Source organism: Eleutherodactylus coqui, chromosome 13, assembly GCF_035609145.1.
Source record: "Eleutherodactylus coqui strain aEleCoq1 chromosome 13, aEleCoq1.hap1, whole genome shotgun sequence".
Classification (NCBI taxonomy): Eukaryota; Metazoa; Chordata; class Amphibia; order Anura; family Eleutherodactylidae; genus Eleutherodactylus; species Eleutherodactylus coqui.
Window position 1 is genome coordinate 120,185,994 of NC_089849.1, and position 19,209 is coordinate 120,205,202.

General features: G+C 47.6%; 1 protein-coding gene across 1 annotated transcript in view; it reads left to right on the top strand.

The window, feature by feature from the left end:
- Positions 1–19,209, top strand: part of LOC136587286 (cholesterol transporter ABCA5-like) — a 205,783-nt gene that overhangs the window by 58,612 nt on the left and 127,962 nt on the right. The window contains exons 6-8 of the mRNA XM_066585834.1: positions 12,744–12,973; positions 14,781–14,922; positions 18,336–18,524. Coding sequence (XP_066441931.1) covers positions 12,744–12,973; positions 14,781–14,922; positions 18,336–18,524 — 561 coding nt within the window. The remainder of the gene's footprint in view (positions 1–12,743; positions 12,974–14,780; positions 14,923–18,335; positions 18,525–19,209) is intronic.

Consider the following 19,209-nt stretch of genomic DNA (forward strand, 5'->3'; position numbering starts at 1 on the left):
TCTGACATCACCCATCCAGCCTCCTCCTTGGACGAGACAAAGACAGTGACATCGTCAGCGTAGGCCACCGCCCTAAGTGCAGACTCCGGCCCCTCCAGGCCCATCCCGACCCCCGCCAATGGTCCGCCACTCAACTGCCTTAAAAAGGGGTCAATTGCGAACACATATAGCAATGGGCTCAAAGGACAACCCTGGCGGACACCGGACCCCACCCCAAAGGGGCGCCCGACCCAACCGATCACCAGCTGGAAACTCTCAGCCCCTGCATACAAAACTTTAAGCCAATCAATAAACCCTATTGGTAAATCGTATCTCAGAAGGACTGACCAGAGGTACTCATGGTCAACCCTATCAAAGGCCTTGGCCTGATCCAAGGACAGCAAGAACCCTTTCCAATTACCGGCCCTACCTTGTTCCACAGCCTCCCGGACACCCAGTACAGCACTGAAAGATACTTCGGCCAGGAACCGAGCAGTGCTGGTCCCCCGAAAGTAGTTTGGGTGCAAAATGCACCAGCCTGTTAAAAATGATCTTTGCAAGAACCTTCCGGACCGTATTGAGAAGTGCTATGGGACGCCAATTCTCAATCCGGGATGGATCTTTACCCTTTGACAAAATGATCAGGGCCGACCTCCTCATTGACTCTGGCAAAATGCCCGAGGATAGACATTCATTAAATATCTCGGTCAACAGGGGAGCCAACAGCTCCTTAAAGGTCTTATAAAACTCGGATGTTAAGCCATCCGGACCTGGCGTTTTCTTGAGCGCAAGCCCATCAAAGGCCAGTCTCACTTCCTCTTCCCTGATCGGTTCCGTCAAAACGTCAAGCGACAACGCCACCCCCTCCTCAGGGATGGTATCAGCCAAGAAAGCCGACATCTTGACTCGATCTAGATCCTTCCTTGCCAAAAGGTGTGAGTAGAAAGATCTGACGACCTCCAGGATCCCTGAACTGGACCTTTTCAGAGATCCTGTACTATCAACCAGACCCGTTACCAACCTACTATTCACTGACAACTTACAGTTTCTGTAGGGGTCGGGCGAGCGGAATTTCCCGTAATCCCTCTCAAAAACTAAAGATGTGTGCCTATCATACTGACATCCCTTCCGCAAGGCTTTTACCCTGGAGGCCTCCTCACGGCTGCCCCCAGTCGAGACAATTTGCTCGAGTTTCCTCCTCAAAGCTTGATATAAACGGTACTGGTTCAAACTTCTGAGGTTTGAGAGCTCACGGAAATATTTTGCAACCCGTTTCTTGAAGATCTCCCACCACTCTGACTTACTGTTACAAAGGCCCATCAGTGGAAGCTGGCTCTGCAGAAAATCCTCAAGGGACTGTCTTATTTCCACCTCCTCCAGGAGTGCCGAATTTAACTTCCATAAACCTCTTCCCATCCGAGGGGTTTCTGAAACATTCAGAGAAAACATAATTAAACAGTGATCGGAGAATTCCACCTCCACCACCAGAATTGGTGAGGAGACAGCCTCCTCCTTTAAATAAAACCTATCTATTCTAGATCTACAACTACCTAGATAAAAAGTGACCCCGTGTCGCCTGTGGTGTGCCGAACGTGGACATCCACCAGGCGAGCCTCACTCACTATATTATTCAAAGCGACGCTGTCGTAAGCCAACTTGTCTCTGGCACCTCCCCTATCACAGAGCCTCGAGACATTATTGAAGTCTCCGCCAAAGATCACCAGTCGACTCGTAAAAAGAAAGAGCTTGATCCTTATGAAGAGGTCCTTCCTCTCGTTCTTGCCCTGAGGACCATAAATATTTATTAGCCGAAGCTCTTGACCTCTCATAAGGACGTCCAAGACCAAGCACCTCCCCATTTCCACCTCAATTACCCATCTGCATTCAACCGCTGCGGTTTTAAAAAGAACCGCCACCCCGCTATATGGTTCTGCCGCAAGAGACCAATAGGAGGGCCCATGAGTCCACTCCCTCTTTGCTTTATGGATACTGGCCAGGTCTGTTAGCCTGGTCTCTTGCAAAAACAAAATAGCAGCTTCATTCCGGCTGAAAAAAATCAAAGGCCATAAAGCGAGCCATATCATGGTCGCCAACGTCAACGGGGTGAGTGCCGCCATCAAGGGTGATCGAGTTGGACAGCTCTCTTCTTTACATTACCCGATTCCCCACCAGAATCCCTACCACCCCTTTTTAAACACTCCGACATATCCATTTCTACACTATTTATATTTTTTACATGATTGTTTATTTCTTTTTGCGAACCCCCCTCCAGATTCGTAGAGGAGCCCTAACCTTTGTCCCGTGGCACTGAGTCTCCCCTAACCCCCGGAGGAACTTGTGGCCCCCCAGGGGGATGGGGAGCGACGTCCCCCACCGGCACTACTCTATTCCTTGGCTCCCCCTCCTCCTCCTCTAATGAGGAGGATTCAGGGTCGCCTCCTTCCAGAGTCTGAAAGCGGTTTGTTAAGATGACCAGAGGGGAGCCGTGTGTGTCTTCTGTGTGTGTGTGTGTCTGGGGGTCTAAGTGTTTGTGAGGGGGGGGGGGGGGATTTTGACCGGTTGCGCATAAGTGTAAGCGGTTGCGCGAGAGCGGCAGCGTGTGAGTGGTTGTGCAGAGGCAGCAGCGTGTGAGTGGTTGTGCAGAGGCAGCAGCGTGTGAGTGGTTGTGCAGAGGGCAGCAGCGTGTGACCGGAGGCAGCAGCGTGTGAGCGGTTGAGCGGTTGCAGCAGCGTGCGAGCAGTTGCAGCAGCGGGTGAGCGGTTGAGCGGTTGCCGCAGCGGGTGAGTGGTTGCAGCAGCGGGTGAGCGGTTGCAGCAGCGGGTGAGTGGTTGAGCAGAGGCGGCAGCGGGTGAGCAGAGTGTGAACAAGTCTATCTTCACTACTTCCACAAGTAAATTGTAGATCCCCATTAGGATGAGCTCCATGCCTGGCAATGTCATCCAGTGTGCTACTTGTGCAATGTATGCGGTCCTTGATCAGCCGATCGAGGGTGCATACTGTTGCGCAAGATGCGTGCACGTCGCACATTTAGAAGCCCAAATTCTGGATCTAAATGAGCAACTGGCAACACTGAGAGCCATTGACAACATGGAAAGGAGTTTGCTGCTCACTGAGCAGACACTCGCTGGGGTAGAGGTTGGGGCGGATGGTGCTACGGAAGAGCAGGGGGAGCAGGCAGTCAGCTGGGTGACAGATAGAAGGAGGCGTAGAGGGAATAGATCCAGGGAGGCTGGTCCTGAACTGGCACAACCCAACATGTCTGCAACGTTGGCAGATTAGGGCGATGCCATTACAGAGCCAGCACCGCTGCAGCACGACATGCCCTCTGAACGCCAGGGGGATGACTGCTCCGGTGAGACGAGGACAGGGAGTGCAGGGCAGGCTAGACAGGTTCTAGTGGTGGGGGACTCAGTTATTAGGGGGATAGATAGGGCAATCTGCCATAAAGACCGGGATCGTCGAACGGTGTGTTGTCTTCCTGGCGCTCGAGTTCGACACATCGCGGGTCGGATTGACAGATTACTGGGAGGGACTGGTGAGGATCCAGCGGTCATGGTGCACGTTGGCACCAATGAACAAGTTAGAGGTCAATGGAGGACCCTCAAAAATGATTTCAGGGACCTAGGGGTCCAAGCTCAGGGCGAGGACCTCCAGGGTAGTTTTCTCGGAAATACTACCTGCACCTAAAGCCACACTAGACAGGCAACAGGATCTTAGGGAGGTAAACAAGTGGCTCCGGAGTTGGTGTAAGAAGGAGAGATTTGGGTTCCTGGAGAACTGGGCTGACTTTGCTGTCGGCTACAGGCTCTACCGTAGGGACGGGCTGCATCTTAATGGGGAGGGTGCAGCTGTGCTGGGGGATAAGATGGCTAGAAGGCTGGAGGAGTGTTTAAACTAGGGACTGGGGGGGAGGGCAAAATGAGAAATAGTGGGGTAGCCAGTGTAACTAGCGATCCGGGTCCAAGCAAAGGGAATGGGGGTCGAGCAGGGGGTGGGGTTAGTACAGTTAGAACTGATAGATCAGCCATAAGTACGAATAGCAACAAAACAAATTAAAAAAAAAAAAAATGATATAAATTGTATGACCACGAATGCAAGAAGTCTGATTGGTAAAGTGGGTGAGCTTGAAGCGAGAATGACTGATGAAAATTATGATATAGTCGGAATTACGGAAACATGGCTTGATGATAAGTGCGATTGGGCGGTGAATTTGCAGGGGTACAATCTCTTCAGAAGGGACCGAAGGAACCAGAAAGGGGGAGGGGTATGTCTGTACGTCAAATCGAACTTGAAGCCGAGGCTACGGGAGGATATAGGGGTAGGAGACGAACAGGTGGAATCTCTGTGGGTAGAAATACAGGGAGGAAAAAATAACAAAATCCTGATAGAGGGCCTTTTATAGACCACCAAAAGCCACAGAAGAAACTGATAACTTACTATTAAGGCAGATAGAAGAGGTGTCAAAGCGCAACAAAGTAATTATATTGGGGGACTTTAATCATCCAGATATAACATGGGAGAACGAAACCTGCAAATCTCACAGGGGTGATAAGTTCTTGAGAGTAATTAAAGATAATTACCTGAACCAACTTGTGCAGGAACCAACAAGAGGGAGAGCCATTCTGGACCTAGTACTAACCAACAAACCGGAACGTATAAAGGGGGTGCAGGTTGAGGGGCACTTGGGGAACAGTGACCACAATATAATCAATTTCCAGCTGTCAATCAATAGGAAGCCTTATCAGGGAGCGACAAAGAAACTAAACTTTAGTAAAGCAAAATTTGATGAGCTTAGAACTACTATCGGTAACATTAATTGGGACAACATCCTCAAAAATAACAGTACAGAGGACAAATGGGAAAAGTTTAAAAGGATCCTAATCTCCTCTTGTGAGCAGTTCATTCCCTTTAAAAATAAAAGAAACTCAACTAAAAGGAAACCAATGTGGCTCGACAAGACGGTAAGAGGGGCGATAAACGAAAAAAAGAAAGCGTTCAAACTACTAAAGCAACAAGGCAGCGAAGAAGCGCTAAAATCATACAGGGAAAAAAACAAAATATGCAAAGATACGATCAAAACTGCCAAGGAGGAAGCAGAAAGACTGATCGCCAAAGAGAGCAAAAACAACCCGAAGCTATTTTTCAACTATATTAACAGCAAAAGGATTTGCAGGGAGAGCACTGGCCCTTTAAAAAATAATGCAGGAGAAATCATTGATGATGACGAAGTGAAAGCAAATCTACTAAACAGTTTTTTCTCAAGTGTATTCACAAACAAAAAGGAAATGCCAGGAGATGCAGGGGAATAAAATGAACCCCTCACAAAATATCTCATACCTAACGCAGGAGGAGGTGCGGAAGCGACTGAAGAAGACTAAAATTGATAAATCGCCGGGCCCAGATGGATTACACCCAAGGATACTAAGGGAACTAAGTGACGAGATATCTAGCCCGCTATATCTAATATTTCTAGACACTATCAAGACCGCTGTAGTACCATTGGATTGGCGCATTGCCAACGTGGTTCCAATTTACAAAAAAGGGAGCAAAAGTGAGCCTGGTAACTACAGGCCAGTAAGTCTCACTTCAGTAACGGGAAACATTTTCGAGGGGATTCTGAGAGACGCCATCGATGAGTACCTCAAGGAGAATAAGGGAATAAGTCCTCACCAGCATGGATTCATGAAGGGTCGCTCATGTCAGACAAATCTAATCAGATTCTACGATGAAGTAAGCTCTAAGCTGGACCAGGGAGAATCTATTGATCTCGTATATCTGGACTTCTCTAAAGCCTTTGACACCGTGCCACATAATAGGCTAATATACAAAATGAGGCAGCTCGGACTGGGCGAAAACGTGTGTAAGTGGGTAAAAAATTGGCTCAATGATAGAAAGCAGAGGGTGGTAATAAATGGTTCGTACTCTGATTGGACCACAGTCGCTAGCGGGGTGCCACAGGGTTCAGTATTAGGCCCCACTCTGTTCAACATGTTTATCAATGACCTGATAGAGGGGCTGCACAGTAATATATCAATATTTGCAGATGACACAAAATTATACAATATAATTAATGCAATGGAGGACAATGTACGGCTACAAACGGACCTGGATAAGATGGGGGCTTGGGCAGAAAAATGGCAAATGAAGTTCAATGTTGAAAAATGTAAGACTATGCACATGGGCAGGAGAAACGGATGTCACCAATATTCACTTAATGGGGTACCACTAGGGAAAAGTGATATGGAAAAGGATCTGGGGGTATTAGTGGATAATAGACTAAACTGGAGTAACCAATGCCAGTCAGCTGCTGCAAAGGCAAATAAAGTCTTGGCGTGCATTAAAAGAGGTATAGAGGCGAAGCATGAGAACATTATCCTTCCATTATATAAGGCACTTGTCAGGCCTCACATGCAATACTGCGTTCAATTCTGGTCACCGGTGCTCAGGAAAGATGTCACAGTGCTGGAGGGGATTCAAAGAAGGGCAACTAGACTAATACATGGAATGAAGGGACTTGAATACCCAGAGAGGCTATCCAAATTGAGATTATTTACTCTAGAAAAAAGACGGCTAAGGGGTGATCAAATAACTATGTATAAATACATGAGGGGACAATACAAGGATCTCTCCCAAGATCTGTTTACACCCAGGACCGCAACGGTAACAAGAGGACATCCATTACTATTAGAGGAAAGTAGGTTTCATCACCAACATAGAAGGGGATTCTTTACTGTAAGAGCAGTTAGACTGTGGAACTCTCTGCCGGAGGAAGTGGTGATGGCAAAATCCACAGAGGAGTTTAAAAGGGGACTTGATGTCTTTCTGGAGAGGAAGGACATTATAGGATATAAATCTTAGGTTAATTGTCAATCCAGGTATACAGGCAGGTAGGAACTATTAGGGGTTGATCCACGTAACAGTCTGATTGCCATTAGGGAGTCGGGAAGGAATTTTTTCCCCAAAAGGGCTAATTGGCTTCTGCCCTTGGGGTTTTTTGCCTTCCTCTGGATCAACACAGGAGGATAGACAGGCTGGACTAGATGGACATTGTCTTCATTCAGCCTTCCATACTATGTTACTATGTTTAGCATCTGACCTGGAGGGGGAGAAGATTTCTTTTTCCCCTTCTTTTTATTCTGTTTACCCTTCTTACGTTTTTCCTTTTGCCATTCCCTACTCTCTTCATCCAAACTGTCTTCTGGATGGAAACTTGATAGGGAACTGGACCTTTCCTCCTCCTCTCTTGCCAGTCGCCTGACCACTTCCTCCAAATCGCTGCCCCTTATGTCCTCAGAGGTGGTCACTGGCCCTTGGGAAACAGGGACCAGGGTCATCCTACTGGATTCCCCCCCTTCCCCTGCCTCCTTTCAGGACATCTGCTGTCTGGTCTTACTCACTCTTCAACCTTTTTCCATCACCGGACCTCCAGAACCCCTACTTCCGCCCTCCCCCTCTCCAGCTGAGGCCCCGCTGCCCCGGGATACCCCAGTCGGATCAAGAGCAACATCAGCACGGGCACGCTGAGGACAGCGACTGAAGGGGTGTCCTAGGACACCACACAGGGTGCTGCGAATGTCTGTACACGAGGCGGCATGGTGACCCTCTCCCCCACACAGTGTACACATCACTTTGGTACATGCCGCACTGAAATGTGTGGGGTCACCGCACTTGTGACAGACCTTCGGCTGCCCCTGGTAAAAGGCCAGGATCCTATCTCTTCCCAAGAAAGCAGAGGAGGGAATGTGGGCAACAGAGTTTCCGGACCGCCTCAATTTCACCAGGAAAGTTCAGGCTCCAGACCAGATGCCGTACTCGTCACGGTTCTTTGTGGGGTTGCCCTGCACCTCCCCGTAACGAGATATCCAGGTCATGATGTCACTGAACGACAGTGACTCATTACGGTTTAAAACGGTCACTGACTTCACCGTGTCCTGGCGAGAAACTGGAATCACCTCGAAATCCCGCCAGTCGGGCCTAGTCTGAACCAGCTCATAATTCGACCAGAAAAGTTCAAGACCTTCTGACCGAACAAAGCTGATATCAAACTTCGAGGTGCCAAAAGGTTGGATCAGGGCAAAGATGTCATATGCCCTGAAGCTCATATTCAGCAGGAGCTCAACCACCTTCCCCCGTTTTGGGCATGTATCTCTGCTACCTATATGCCGAAGACGGACTACATTCCTTCCGGCCCCTGATGGCCTACTTGTTGGGAGCGACCAATTCCCTCTATTCTCTCGGAAGGCCCCAAGTCCATGCCGCTGGATCCAGAACTCGAGGTTAACCTGCTCACCCTCTATATTGGCCATCTTTTTTCCCCGCCTCAGGGCCTCCAAGAGACGCCGCTTTAAATTTCCCTGTCCAGCCCCACGGGAAAAAGGCGTCTTTGCCCCCCCGGTAACCGCTCCAGCATAACTTTTGGGGCCAGGCACCACCGGGAGGGGAGATGGGTCAGACACAGCCCCCACCGCGCCCCCCACCACAGCAGCATCAGCCCTGGCCTGTTCCTGGGCACCAGTCCTATTATCTGTAGATAGTGCAGCATCTCCACCAAAACCATCTGAAGACGCAGCACCACTACCTATAGCACCAGATGGGTGGGCAATCATCCCCACAGCATCCCTTTCTGGACAAACCGCCCTCCCATCCCTAGACTCCTGCTGTTGTACGTCGGCAGAGGAGGGGACCAGGTTTTGAGCCTCTCCCCACAATCTAGGACCAACTACACCCTGCATGGACCCCCCGGCCACCCTTATAATGGCCGGGCTAGTCTGCACAGCCGGACACCCTCCTGACTTTCCTAATTCAGAAGAAACACTCTTTATATCACTCACACTTTTTACATCACTCACGGTTTCCCTTCCCACTGCATCTGCCACTGTCATCCCAGACATCCTCTCCTCCCCTCCTGTGATTCCGGATCCACTACCATCCTCAGTGCTCCTACCAGCATTCCTACTACCACCCTCCTCCTCTGCAACCACAGTAGATATGCTACCCCCACCCTTATGTAGCCACTTCCCCTGGACCTCCTTCGCACTTTCACATCCCACCACCTGCATCCCTGTTGACACTAGTACCCCTGAAACAGGAGAAGCCTTCTTCACTCCAACTGCTATTTGACCTCCATGACCTGATGTCACTGATTTTGCCACTATAACGTCACTAGGCTCCGCCCCCTTCCTAGATGCCGTCACCGCCGCCGATGCCCTGGTGTCCCGTGCTGCCGGACCAGCTGCGATCCCGCGCCCAGACTCTGACACCGCCGCTGATGTCTGCCTGCTCTGGGCATCAGGATTCACCTCTGACAAGGTGATAGCCTGCACCCCCTCCCGGATGCATGCGTGCTCCGGGGGGCGGGATCTATCTCGGAAGACGGCACGCCACCCGCGAGCGTGCAGTCCATGAGAGTCTCAACACCCACCGCAGGTTCCTGACTAAAAACGGATGCCATACCTTTCCCTCCCTGCTCAGCATCCTACACCATTACTGGTACTGGGATCGGCTGAGCAGGGGGGTCTTTCCCATCCTCCCCCTGGGTGCCGCTGGGAAAGATTCTCTCCCTCTGATCCATTCCCGGGACCACCACAGATGCCGAGTCTGTTTGACCAGAGGGGCTAGGAAATAGTACAAAACGGGTGCATACGACCTGTAATTGCTTCTTCTTCTTTTTCTTCTGCTTGCCTTTTCCTGATCTTTCTTTGCACTCCTCAGGTAGGTCGTCCCCAAAAGAAAGATTAGACATATTAGTAGGGGATTCCATTCTTCTAATTTCTGCCATTAAATAACCACCTTCTCCCTCCCTTTCCTCCTCATCTGAGGTGTAAGAAGCACTCAGCCTTGGGCTAGGCTGCCGTGGGGGGATGGGCTGGGAAATCTCCACAGGTGATAGATCTGGAGACGCCCTGCAGGACATCACACCTGGAGACGCCATTACACCTGCCTCATCCTCCTCACTCAGACACCGAGGTTACTGCTAACTCCTTCCCAGAGAGGTTCCTCATGCTGTCCAATCTCTCTTGGTTGCTCAGTCTTTCTTTAAATCCACCAGCATTCTGTAAAATGTATTCTTTTCTAGTGGAATAAAGCTTAATGGCCTCTCTCACCTTCCCCATCTCTTCTGATATTGTAACACGGTCCCTTCTCCTTGTAGCAGTCTCTGCCCGAGCCTTCAAAGATTTCAGATCCATCTGCAGCTTTTTAAGCTTCTGACCGCATGCCTCAAATTCATTTGTACATAGATGAATTCTGGTACTATACTTGTTGGTGGTCTCCCCAGGACAGCGCTCACCCCACCCCTTGTACTGGATAAGGGAATTGCCACCATCCCGTCCTTGGGAAGACTCATCTTTCTTTCCAGGTTGGCCTGCACTCTCCATGGAGTCTTGCTGCATCAGCCTCTGGGATCTTCTAAGTCTCTCTCCTCCTGAGACTAGTAACACATCGTCATTCCCCGCTGGTCTCACCCGGGGAACGGTGGAGGATGTGCTAGATTGCACACTCATGGAGGCCCTCTCACCTCTCCAGGGAGAGGGAAAGGGCTCCAGACACGTCTGCTCAGTAGCTCAGCTCTGCTCAGACTGCAAGGCTCCACCTACTCCCAACCTACTCCAGCCCCATTGTTGCAGTCCTGGGTAGAATAGATGATGGGGGAGAGCTCTGTACCGACCCCTAATATATATAGATATATATATACATAGCTTTTAGAGCGCGCCCTTGTTACAGTCATGGGTATAAATAGATGATGGGAGAGATCTCTGTACTGACCCCTCATATATTATACATAGGTATTAGAGCGCCCCCTTGTTACAGTCCTGGGTATAATAGATGATGGGGGAGAGCTCTGTACAGACCCCTAATATATATATATACATAGTTTTTAGAGCGCCCCCTTGTTACAGTCCTGGGTATAAATAGATGATGGGAGAGATCTCTGTACTGACCCCTGATATATATTATATATAGTTATTAGAGCGCCCCCTTATTACAGTCCTGGGTATAAATAGATGATGGGAGAGATCTCTGTACTGACCCCTGATATATCTATACATAGTTATTAGAGCGCCCCCTTGTTACAGTCCTGGGTATAATAGATAATTGGAGAGATCTCTGTATTGTCCCCTGATATATCTATACATAGTTATTAGAGCGCCCCCTTGTTACAGTCCTGGGTATAAATAGATGATGGGAGAGATCTCTGTACTGACCCCTGATATAGCTACACATAGTTATTAGGTCGCCCCTCAGCCATCTTCTTTCTAAACAAAATAATTTGATAACCTCTCTGGGTATTGTAGTGCGCCCATTCCATTTATTACTTTAGTTGCCATCTTTGTACCCGCTCAATCTCTGATATGTCCTTCTTGAGTACCAGTACTAAAAAAAAAAGTCCACAATACCATGTGTTGTCTGACCAGTGACTACACGTTCCTCTGACCGGCCAGTGCTGCTCATGTGGACAGCGCTGCTCAATTAGAGGAGGTGTAGTGTATCAGACTAATAATGCATACTAAGGGCTTAGTCAGACGAGTGTTTCTTGCTGCGCATTTACTTGCGTGAAACGCACTTGGGTTAAACAAAATTGCACTTGGGTGCGTTCAAAATGTGGCGGCTGCAGCAGGAGATACCTTGGATGTGAAACCCCTGGATGCTGTCACATCCAGAGGTTTCACCTTGTGGGCAGTGGGGCTGGCGGCGGCAGCGGCCCATTGACAACATACAAAGAAGATCGTGCTCCTGTGCCACAGCTGTGACAGCTGTGACCAAGGATTTCTTCATCTCCGCGGGGAGTTCCCTCATCACTGACCACTGTGACAGCAGTGTCACAGTGTTCAGTGACAAGGGGACTTCCCGCGGGGATGAAGAATTCCCCTGCCACAGCTGTCACAGCTGTGGCACAGGAGCGCGATCTTCTCTTTATGTTGAATTCAATGAATGGCTGAGCGCTGCCTGTGATTGGCTGAGCGCAGGCACGAAACACAGGCAGAGCTCAGCTGTCATTCAATGACTGTGACTGAGCCCTAATGCAGAGTCTACATCAGGTAGTCAGAAAAGCTGTTGTCCCCATCTTTGTTTTTTCTTCTTCTTTAAAAGTGAAAGTAAGCGCTATATACTACAAAGTAAAATCGGAAAATGAAACCAATAATAGCAAATATGGAAGCAAGTGCAGATCGAGCAGTGAGTCACACAGGGTGACAGCATCATCTGTAACACGTCTTTATTATGGACATATTACAGCACGCTTGCGTGGAGCTGCCTTACTTGGAGACGCACTTTAATATGGTAATAGTCTACATGAGGCTTCTTTCACACGGACGGAGTTAGTCCACTTGGGCATTTCTGGGTCACAATGTTATCCGCATATCTTTGGTTCAAAACCGCAAGATTCAATTCAGCTGCGGAATTAAGGACGTCTTGCAAAAGGGTTCACATGGATTTCTAACATATATAGGAGATGTAATTACATACCTAAAGTCTACAGGAAAAAATGCAAGAAGTTGCGCAAGATGTTTTGCAGAACGCATTCTGGAATTAAAAATGCAACAACATCTTCACTAGTTAGAAGAATCTGCGTTACGTCCTGCGGCCTATTCCGTCCCGTGTGAAAGCACCCTGACCGCTCCGGGGCCCGCTCTACTACTTGCAGATCTTTTCAGTATTGTCATATACATTGAGGGCCACTGAATAATTAGTATGGTAATAGAGAACAAGTTGTACCCAGAAGTGACATCATATCATTCACAGAGTATTTTATCATTTTCTGCCAGTATAAAACCAACTATTCGGCCTGGGAGGATCTGATGAGGACTAAAGCCATGGTTATGGAGAAGAAGCCGGGGGTGGAAGTGGACAGTTTCTACCACGCTCTCATGTCAATATGCCTGGTCATGGCATTCTCACCATTTGGATGTTCTCCGGCAGCCTATATTGTAGCTGAAAAAGAGAAAAAGCTGAAAGAGTTTATGAAGATATTGGGGCTCCACGACACGGCTTTCTGGTACTGACATGTTTTGGGGTTCATTTTGATGGTGTCAACCTGTGTTAGCACATTGGGGGAGATTCATGAAAACTAGTTGCAAAGAAAAAGTGGAGAAGTTGCCCATAGGAACTAGGGATAATAACAGCCGCAGTCTGATGGGTTGCTGTTAGCAACTTCAATTTTCCTTTGCACCAGTTTGGATACTGTTAATCTCCACCAGTTACTTTATTTTAATGGGGACCAAAAATATGAGATGATGTATCCTGCACGCCCAAAGCTGGGATTGGATCCACGTCCCACAGATACGTAAATTCTTATAATGAAACCAGGCAGCAGGAATTTGGTGCAAAAAGATTTTTATCTGTCCATAGGCATATCAAGTGACGATGATTTTTGTCACTTGATATGCCTATGGACAGATAAAAATCTTTTTGCACCAAATTCCTGCTGCCTGGTTTCATTATAAGAATTTAAGAACTATAGTAAGGCTGCAGCACTGGAACAATCTATCCCCACTGTGCTGCTAGGACCTTTCTGTCTTGAGCTAATCAGGAGCGGGGTGTGTGAGAGGGGCGTTCCTCCTGTCAAACCCTTAGCTTCCGGTGGCGTCAAGATACACTACCGAAGCTGCAATGGGGGAGGGGGGGAGACAAGGCAAAGAGTGAAGCTGCAATGGGGGGGGACGGGGAGACAAGGCAAAGAGTGAAGCTGAATGTGAGGGGGAAAGAGACACGGCAAGCAGTGAGGAGAGACAGAGGCAGTCAGGAGAGAGAGAGAGAGACAAAGACAGATAGATAGAGAGAGACACATAGAAAAAGATAGACAAAGAGACCGTCTACACACGACCGTGTTTGAAGTGCGGACGATCTGCGGCATTCTGCATCAATTCAAACCCATGCAGCATCCGCACTTCCGCTCACACGAGTGAACAGCGGACTGCGATTTTCTGCTTGCGGGGGAAAAAATCTCACAAACGGCAAAAACGTTTACAACCATTACGCAAACCTTTTTATGTTCGCGTAGCGAACATCGCGTCAATCTAGTTTCTGAAAATTTGCTTTACAACTGGAATAACCTTTAAGTTGTTTATTTGTTCTACGCTTTCCCTTCAAAGTACATTTGAGACATTAAACTGGAAATATCAGTGAAAAGATGTTCTACAACTTTTGACCGGTACTGTATATTTTAATATTGTTGTTGGATTTTGGGGATCTGAAAACCTCTTTAATGCTTAAGTGCTCCTGCACACGGGTGGATTTGATTTGCAGAATCCGAGGCCGGCGGCTGCCCCCGGATTCCGTAGCAGATACCGCCACAGTCTACTATGGAGACCCACTGCTTCCTGCACACGAGCTTAAATTTCTGCTCGAAGCAGAAAAATCGCAGCATGCTTCATTCTGTGCGATTTCCCATTACCGACGGCTTCCATTGAAGTCAATGGAAGCCGTCCGTCCCGCAGGGTCGCGGGATCTGCGTCATCACCTAGCGACAGCGCACCTTTATCTGTACTGTGCATGCGAGCCGGATGGCGCTCTCGCAGTACAGAAATCTGGACAGGTGAGCGGGGTCACCGGCCGGGGACAGGGCCCGATCCTACTGCGATCCGTCATGCTGGATCCGACACTGTCATGTGCAGGAGGCCTAAGTTGTCCTGTACATGGAGCATAATTGTGACTACCTGGTAGGTCTAGGCAGACGAAGCATTGTACTTTCCTCAGTTTGGAAGTGTACAGTTTATACACTATATAGAGCCACATAGTTCTGTTCGCTGAAAGATTTGCAAAAAAAGGGGGCCAAATTGACATTTTCTGTGTTTTTCTTCTAGGTTGCCCTGGGTCCTCTTGTACATCATCCTGATTCTTCTGATATCCTTGCTGATGGCTTTTATAACTACCGTCTTCATGCCATTCAAGCACAGCAGCTGGTTCCTGATCTTCCTGCTGTATGCACTTTATGGGATCTCTCTGGTGAGTAGTGGCCATTGCTAGACTGTTGGCGGCACCCCTGACGCTGCAATATTTTATAGCTGTGCCTGCGCTTTAATGCATAGCAGAATGCTAAGTGATTCTTCTGCCTATAGCAATGGAGGATTCTAATAGGATAATAAAACCGCATTCTGCAGCCATCAAAATAGCAGCAAACAATCCTTAGCTGAACCTTTTATCCTAATGGCACCCGCGCTCGTCTAATAGCGCCCTACGTTGCTATCACACTTAACACCACTTATATTATACAGCACATGCTAACTCCAATTTTCTGCTGTATTCATCAAACTGTAACAGTTTTTTCATGTTTTCTTGTAAATAAAGACAGATACATTTATGGCATGTTCACAGATGTCTTCCAGAATACCCAACCTCGAAGAAAAAAGGATTATTCGCTCCTGTACAAACTGTTTACATATGGCCCATAAACTGAGATATCAGCAAAACCCCAAATGAAACTCTTATATCCATGGACTAATAAGGATGTAGTTTCCAAAGTGCAGCCACATCTCAGGGATTTCCACTGTATTGGTACAAGACATGTGCCCCAAAACCAATTCAGTAAAATCCACACTCCAAAAGTCTAATGGTGGCCCTACCCTTCTGAGCCCTGCAGGGTGCCCAAAAGGGAGTTGGTCTGCATATTGCTGGAGCTGGCATAACCTGCTTAACAATTTAAGAGGTGTTTGTCTCCAAGTATGGGGTATCACAAATTGTCGGGTTTCATTTCTCCTTTTGCCCCTGTTCATTTCCATTGCTGACTGTAAAATTATTTTTTTAACACCTTTGGGGACAGAATCCTCCTCACACCTCTAGATAAAATCCTTGAGGTATGTACTTTCCAAAATGGAGTGGTCTTGCATGTGTTTCTTCTTTTCTTGAACCTCTAGGCCTCTGCAACCCTATAATGTTATCTGGAGGACATCCTTATAGGAAGCCCCTAAAATTCACAGGTTACTCCTTCATTTTGGAGGTCTGTGTGTGAGTCTGGCACATGTGAAATATATCTAAAAAGTGCAGAACCGGGGTAATAAACATCGAATTATGTCATTCCGTTACACCTGCTGGATTACCGAAAAAAACATGCATTCAAATTGAATATCTATAAAAATGAGAAATTTCACTTCCATTTTATTACTGTTCAACGTCTGAAGGGTTGACAAGCTGCATAAGTGTCTTGAATATTTTGAAGGGCCCAGTTTTTAAAATGGGGTAATTTATGGGGAGTTTCTAGTAAATTGATTTAGGAAATTTTCTTGAAAATGTGAAAAAATGGTGCTTGACATATAAGGCTTCTGACGTCCTAAAAGAGGAAAGGATATTTTACAAATAATTCCAATTAACTAAAAGTAGGCATATGGTAAATGTTAGTAATTACCTATTTTGTGTGGTATGACTTTGTCTTGGGGTGTATTTACTTGTTTTCTCGGCCGGACGATATACACTACCATCTGATGCATTGGGTTCCAATGCATCATATCACACAGGCGTATTCCCGCGGCGTAAAAGTGCTTGGCCGGGCAATATAGCGCTGTGCACTTTTACACCAGGCGGGAAAGATAGTCCTGGAACTATCTTCCCAGACTGAATACGTCGACCACACCATTGACTCCTATGGGAGCCAATGACAGCAGCCGGAGAAGGGAGGTGGGAGGGAGTTTAGCAGCACGGCTACTAAACTTCCTCGCCCTTCTCACCTCCCCTCAGCTGTTTGCAATGGGGTGGGGCGGAGCTTCCGCCCCCTCCCATTACTGGCTAAGGACAAGGGGCAAGAGCTTAGCTCCATCACGCCCCCTCCCATTGCAAACAGCCGGAGGGGAGGAGAGAGAAGGTGAGGCAGGGAGGGAAAGGGGAGACAGCTTAGCAGAGCTAAATTGTCTCCCTACGCCCAACGGCATTGCAGTTTCGGTGTATATGCACTGGGCTTGTGCCCTCTAAACGGGCGCACAAATGTTAGATTTGTGCGCTCTTTCACACATTTTTACAATGATGGCGGGCGCACGTTTAAGACACATACGCCTGTGTGAATCCAGCCTTTGGGTGTATTGACATGGGCGACTGCGGTATCAGTCCTAGATACCTGGACTGATATTTCACTTGCAAAAATGCAAATTCTGCTGCTGCCAATCCGTTGCGGCCAAACTGTGCGGAAACGGTCATGTGGAGCAGCAATTAAAGACGCAGCATGTCAATTCTTTTTCTTTTTTCCACAGCGGCCTCTTTCCTGTCTATGGGGAGAAGTGTCCTCAATGGAAATGCAGGCGGCGAAGCCGCTCCAAAACCCACAGCTGCGGTTTTCCAGCAGAATTGTTGCAGATTTTTTGGGTGCGGCAAATCTACGGGAATTCTGCTGGAAATCCGTCCCATGTGAACCCAGCCTTAGAAGCAGAGAATTTAAAGGAAATGAACAACTCTGGGGGCTTTTTTATTTTTATTTTTTGATTAAATGCGTGTATTTTGAGCCGACTTTTTCCAATGGAGTTTAATGAAAGGTTTTGTGCCCTTCTGCAGCTTCTACATATCACTGTATATAGACACTGCAGTCTCAGGACCCTTTAATAATGCAAGATGAAATGGAATGAGCGGTGAAGCAAGGATGGTAGATTGTCCGTCTGACATGCATTTATATTGAACAATAATTGGATAGTTTTGATCGTTCATTGGAACATAAGCGCTCCTCTAGTCAATCCTTCCGTCTCTGCTTCCTAATCCTCGAATTGTACGACGCCTGTTTATACCAAAGGATTTGCAGCAGACGGATGATGAGTTTTAGGTCCCCAAGAAAGATCCAGTCAGCAATAATCTAATGATTTATCGCCGATTTGATCTGTCCCTGCACGCTTTTACACGTAACAATTTTCGTGCAAACCGCTGAATCTGACGATTATTCAGACATAACCAGCCTATCAGTCTGGCCTCACGGCCGGATCTCCTATTGGGACTTTTACATGGAACGACTGTGTGTCACAAAAACCAGTCTTGAAATCACTTGCACACAGGTTTTTTTTTTTATTTACAGCCTCAGTCTTTATTGCTATTCTTCATGCAGTTTTTTTGAGCCAAAGCCACAAGTGGATTCAGAAGTAATGAGAAATATAAGGGAAGGACGTATACCTTTTATTTCCATCTCTGACTCAAAAAACTGCCCCCAAACCTGTGTGTGAGACGACTTTTAAAAACTTTGGCCTACATTGTGGCGACACACATCAGGTTGGAAAAATGAGGTAAGTCCAAAGTCAGCTGTGTCCGGAGGGGGTTTAAAAACAACTACTATTTTTTGACAAATGATCCTTGAGGCTTTAAGGGCAGGATGAGAGTTGTAGTTCTTGGTAGAATCTGCACTAAATTAAGTGTTGAATTATCTACGCCTTCATCTTCTTTTGTTTCCTCCCCAGATCTTGTTCGCACTGATGCTTACCCCACTTTTTAAAAAAGCCAAGCAGGCTGGCGGTGTTGCATTCGTGGCCACGCTTGCCCTCGGTGCTCTGGGAATATTCATTGTGATGAAAGGCGACTTCCCAAAGTCATTTGTCTGGTTCTTTAGTCCATTCTGTCAGTGCACATTTATGATTGGTATAGCCCAGGTAAGAGTTACGTTGCAAGAAAGTGTCTTGGCTACATTTACATTAGTTCCATTATATGCCGTTATTGTTGTTGCTTTTTTCATGCTTTTTATGTATTAGTTTCTATAGCTTTTTGGGTTTTAACAAATGGCTGCACATCCAAGTGGAAGAATGTATCAAGTGGGGTACCACAAGGCTCTGTCCCAGGCCCAGTGTTGGTCAACATTGTTACCGTATATTCTGGCGTATAAGGCGACGGAGCGTATAAGACGACCCCCCAACTGTCACCTTATACGCCGGGAATACAGCGGAGCAACAAAAAAAAAATCATTACTCACCTCCCCGGCGTTCTGCGGCGCTGCTGCAGGATGTCGCTCCCTCCTGGTCTCCGGCAGAGCATTGCTTTCTGGACGCTGAAGGCACGTGTGTTTTAGCCAATCACAGCCATTCAATGATGTCATTAAATGGCTGTGATTGGCTGATGGCGTGTGTTAGCCAATCACAGTATTAGCTTTCTGGAGGCGGGGATTTCAAGCCCCGCATTCAGAAAGCAATGCTCTGCCGGGGACCAGGAGGGAGTGACAGCCTGCAGCAGCGCCGCAGAACGCCGGGGGAGGTGAGTAATGTTTTTTTTTTTTGACACTTACTTTTTTTTGTATTACCGGCGTATAAGACGACCCCCGACTTCAGAGCAGATTTTTGGGGG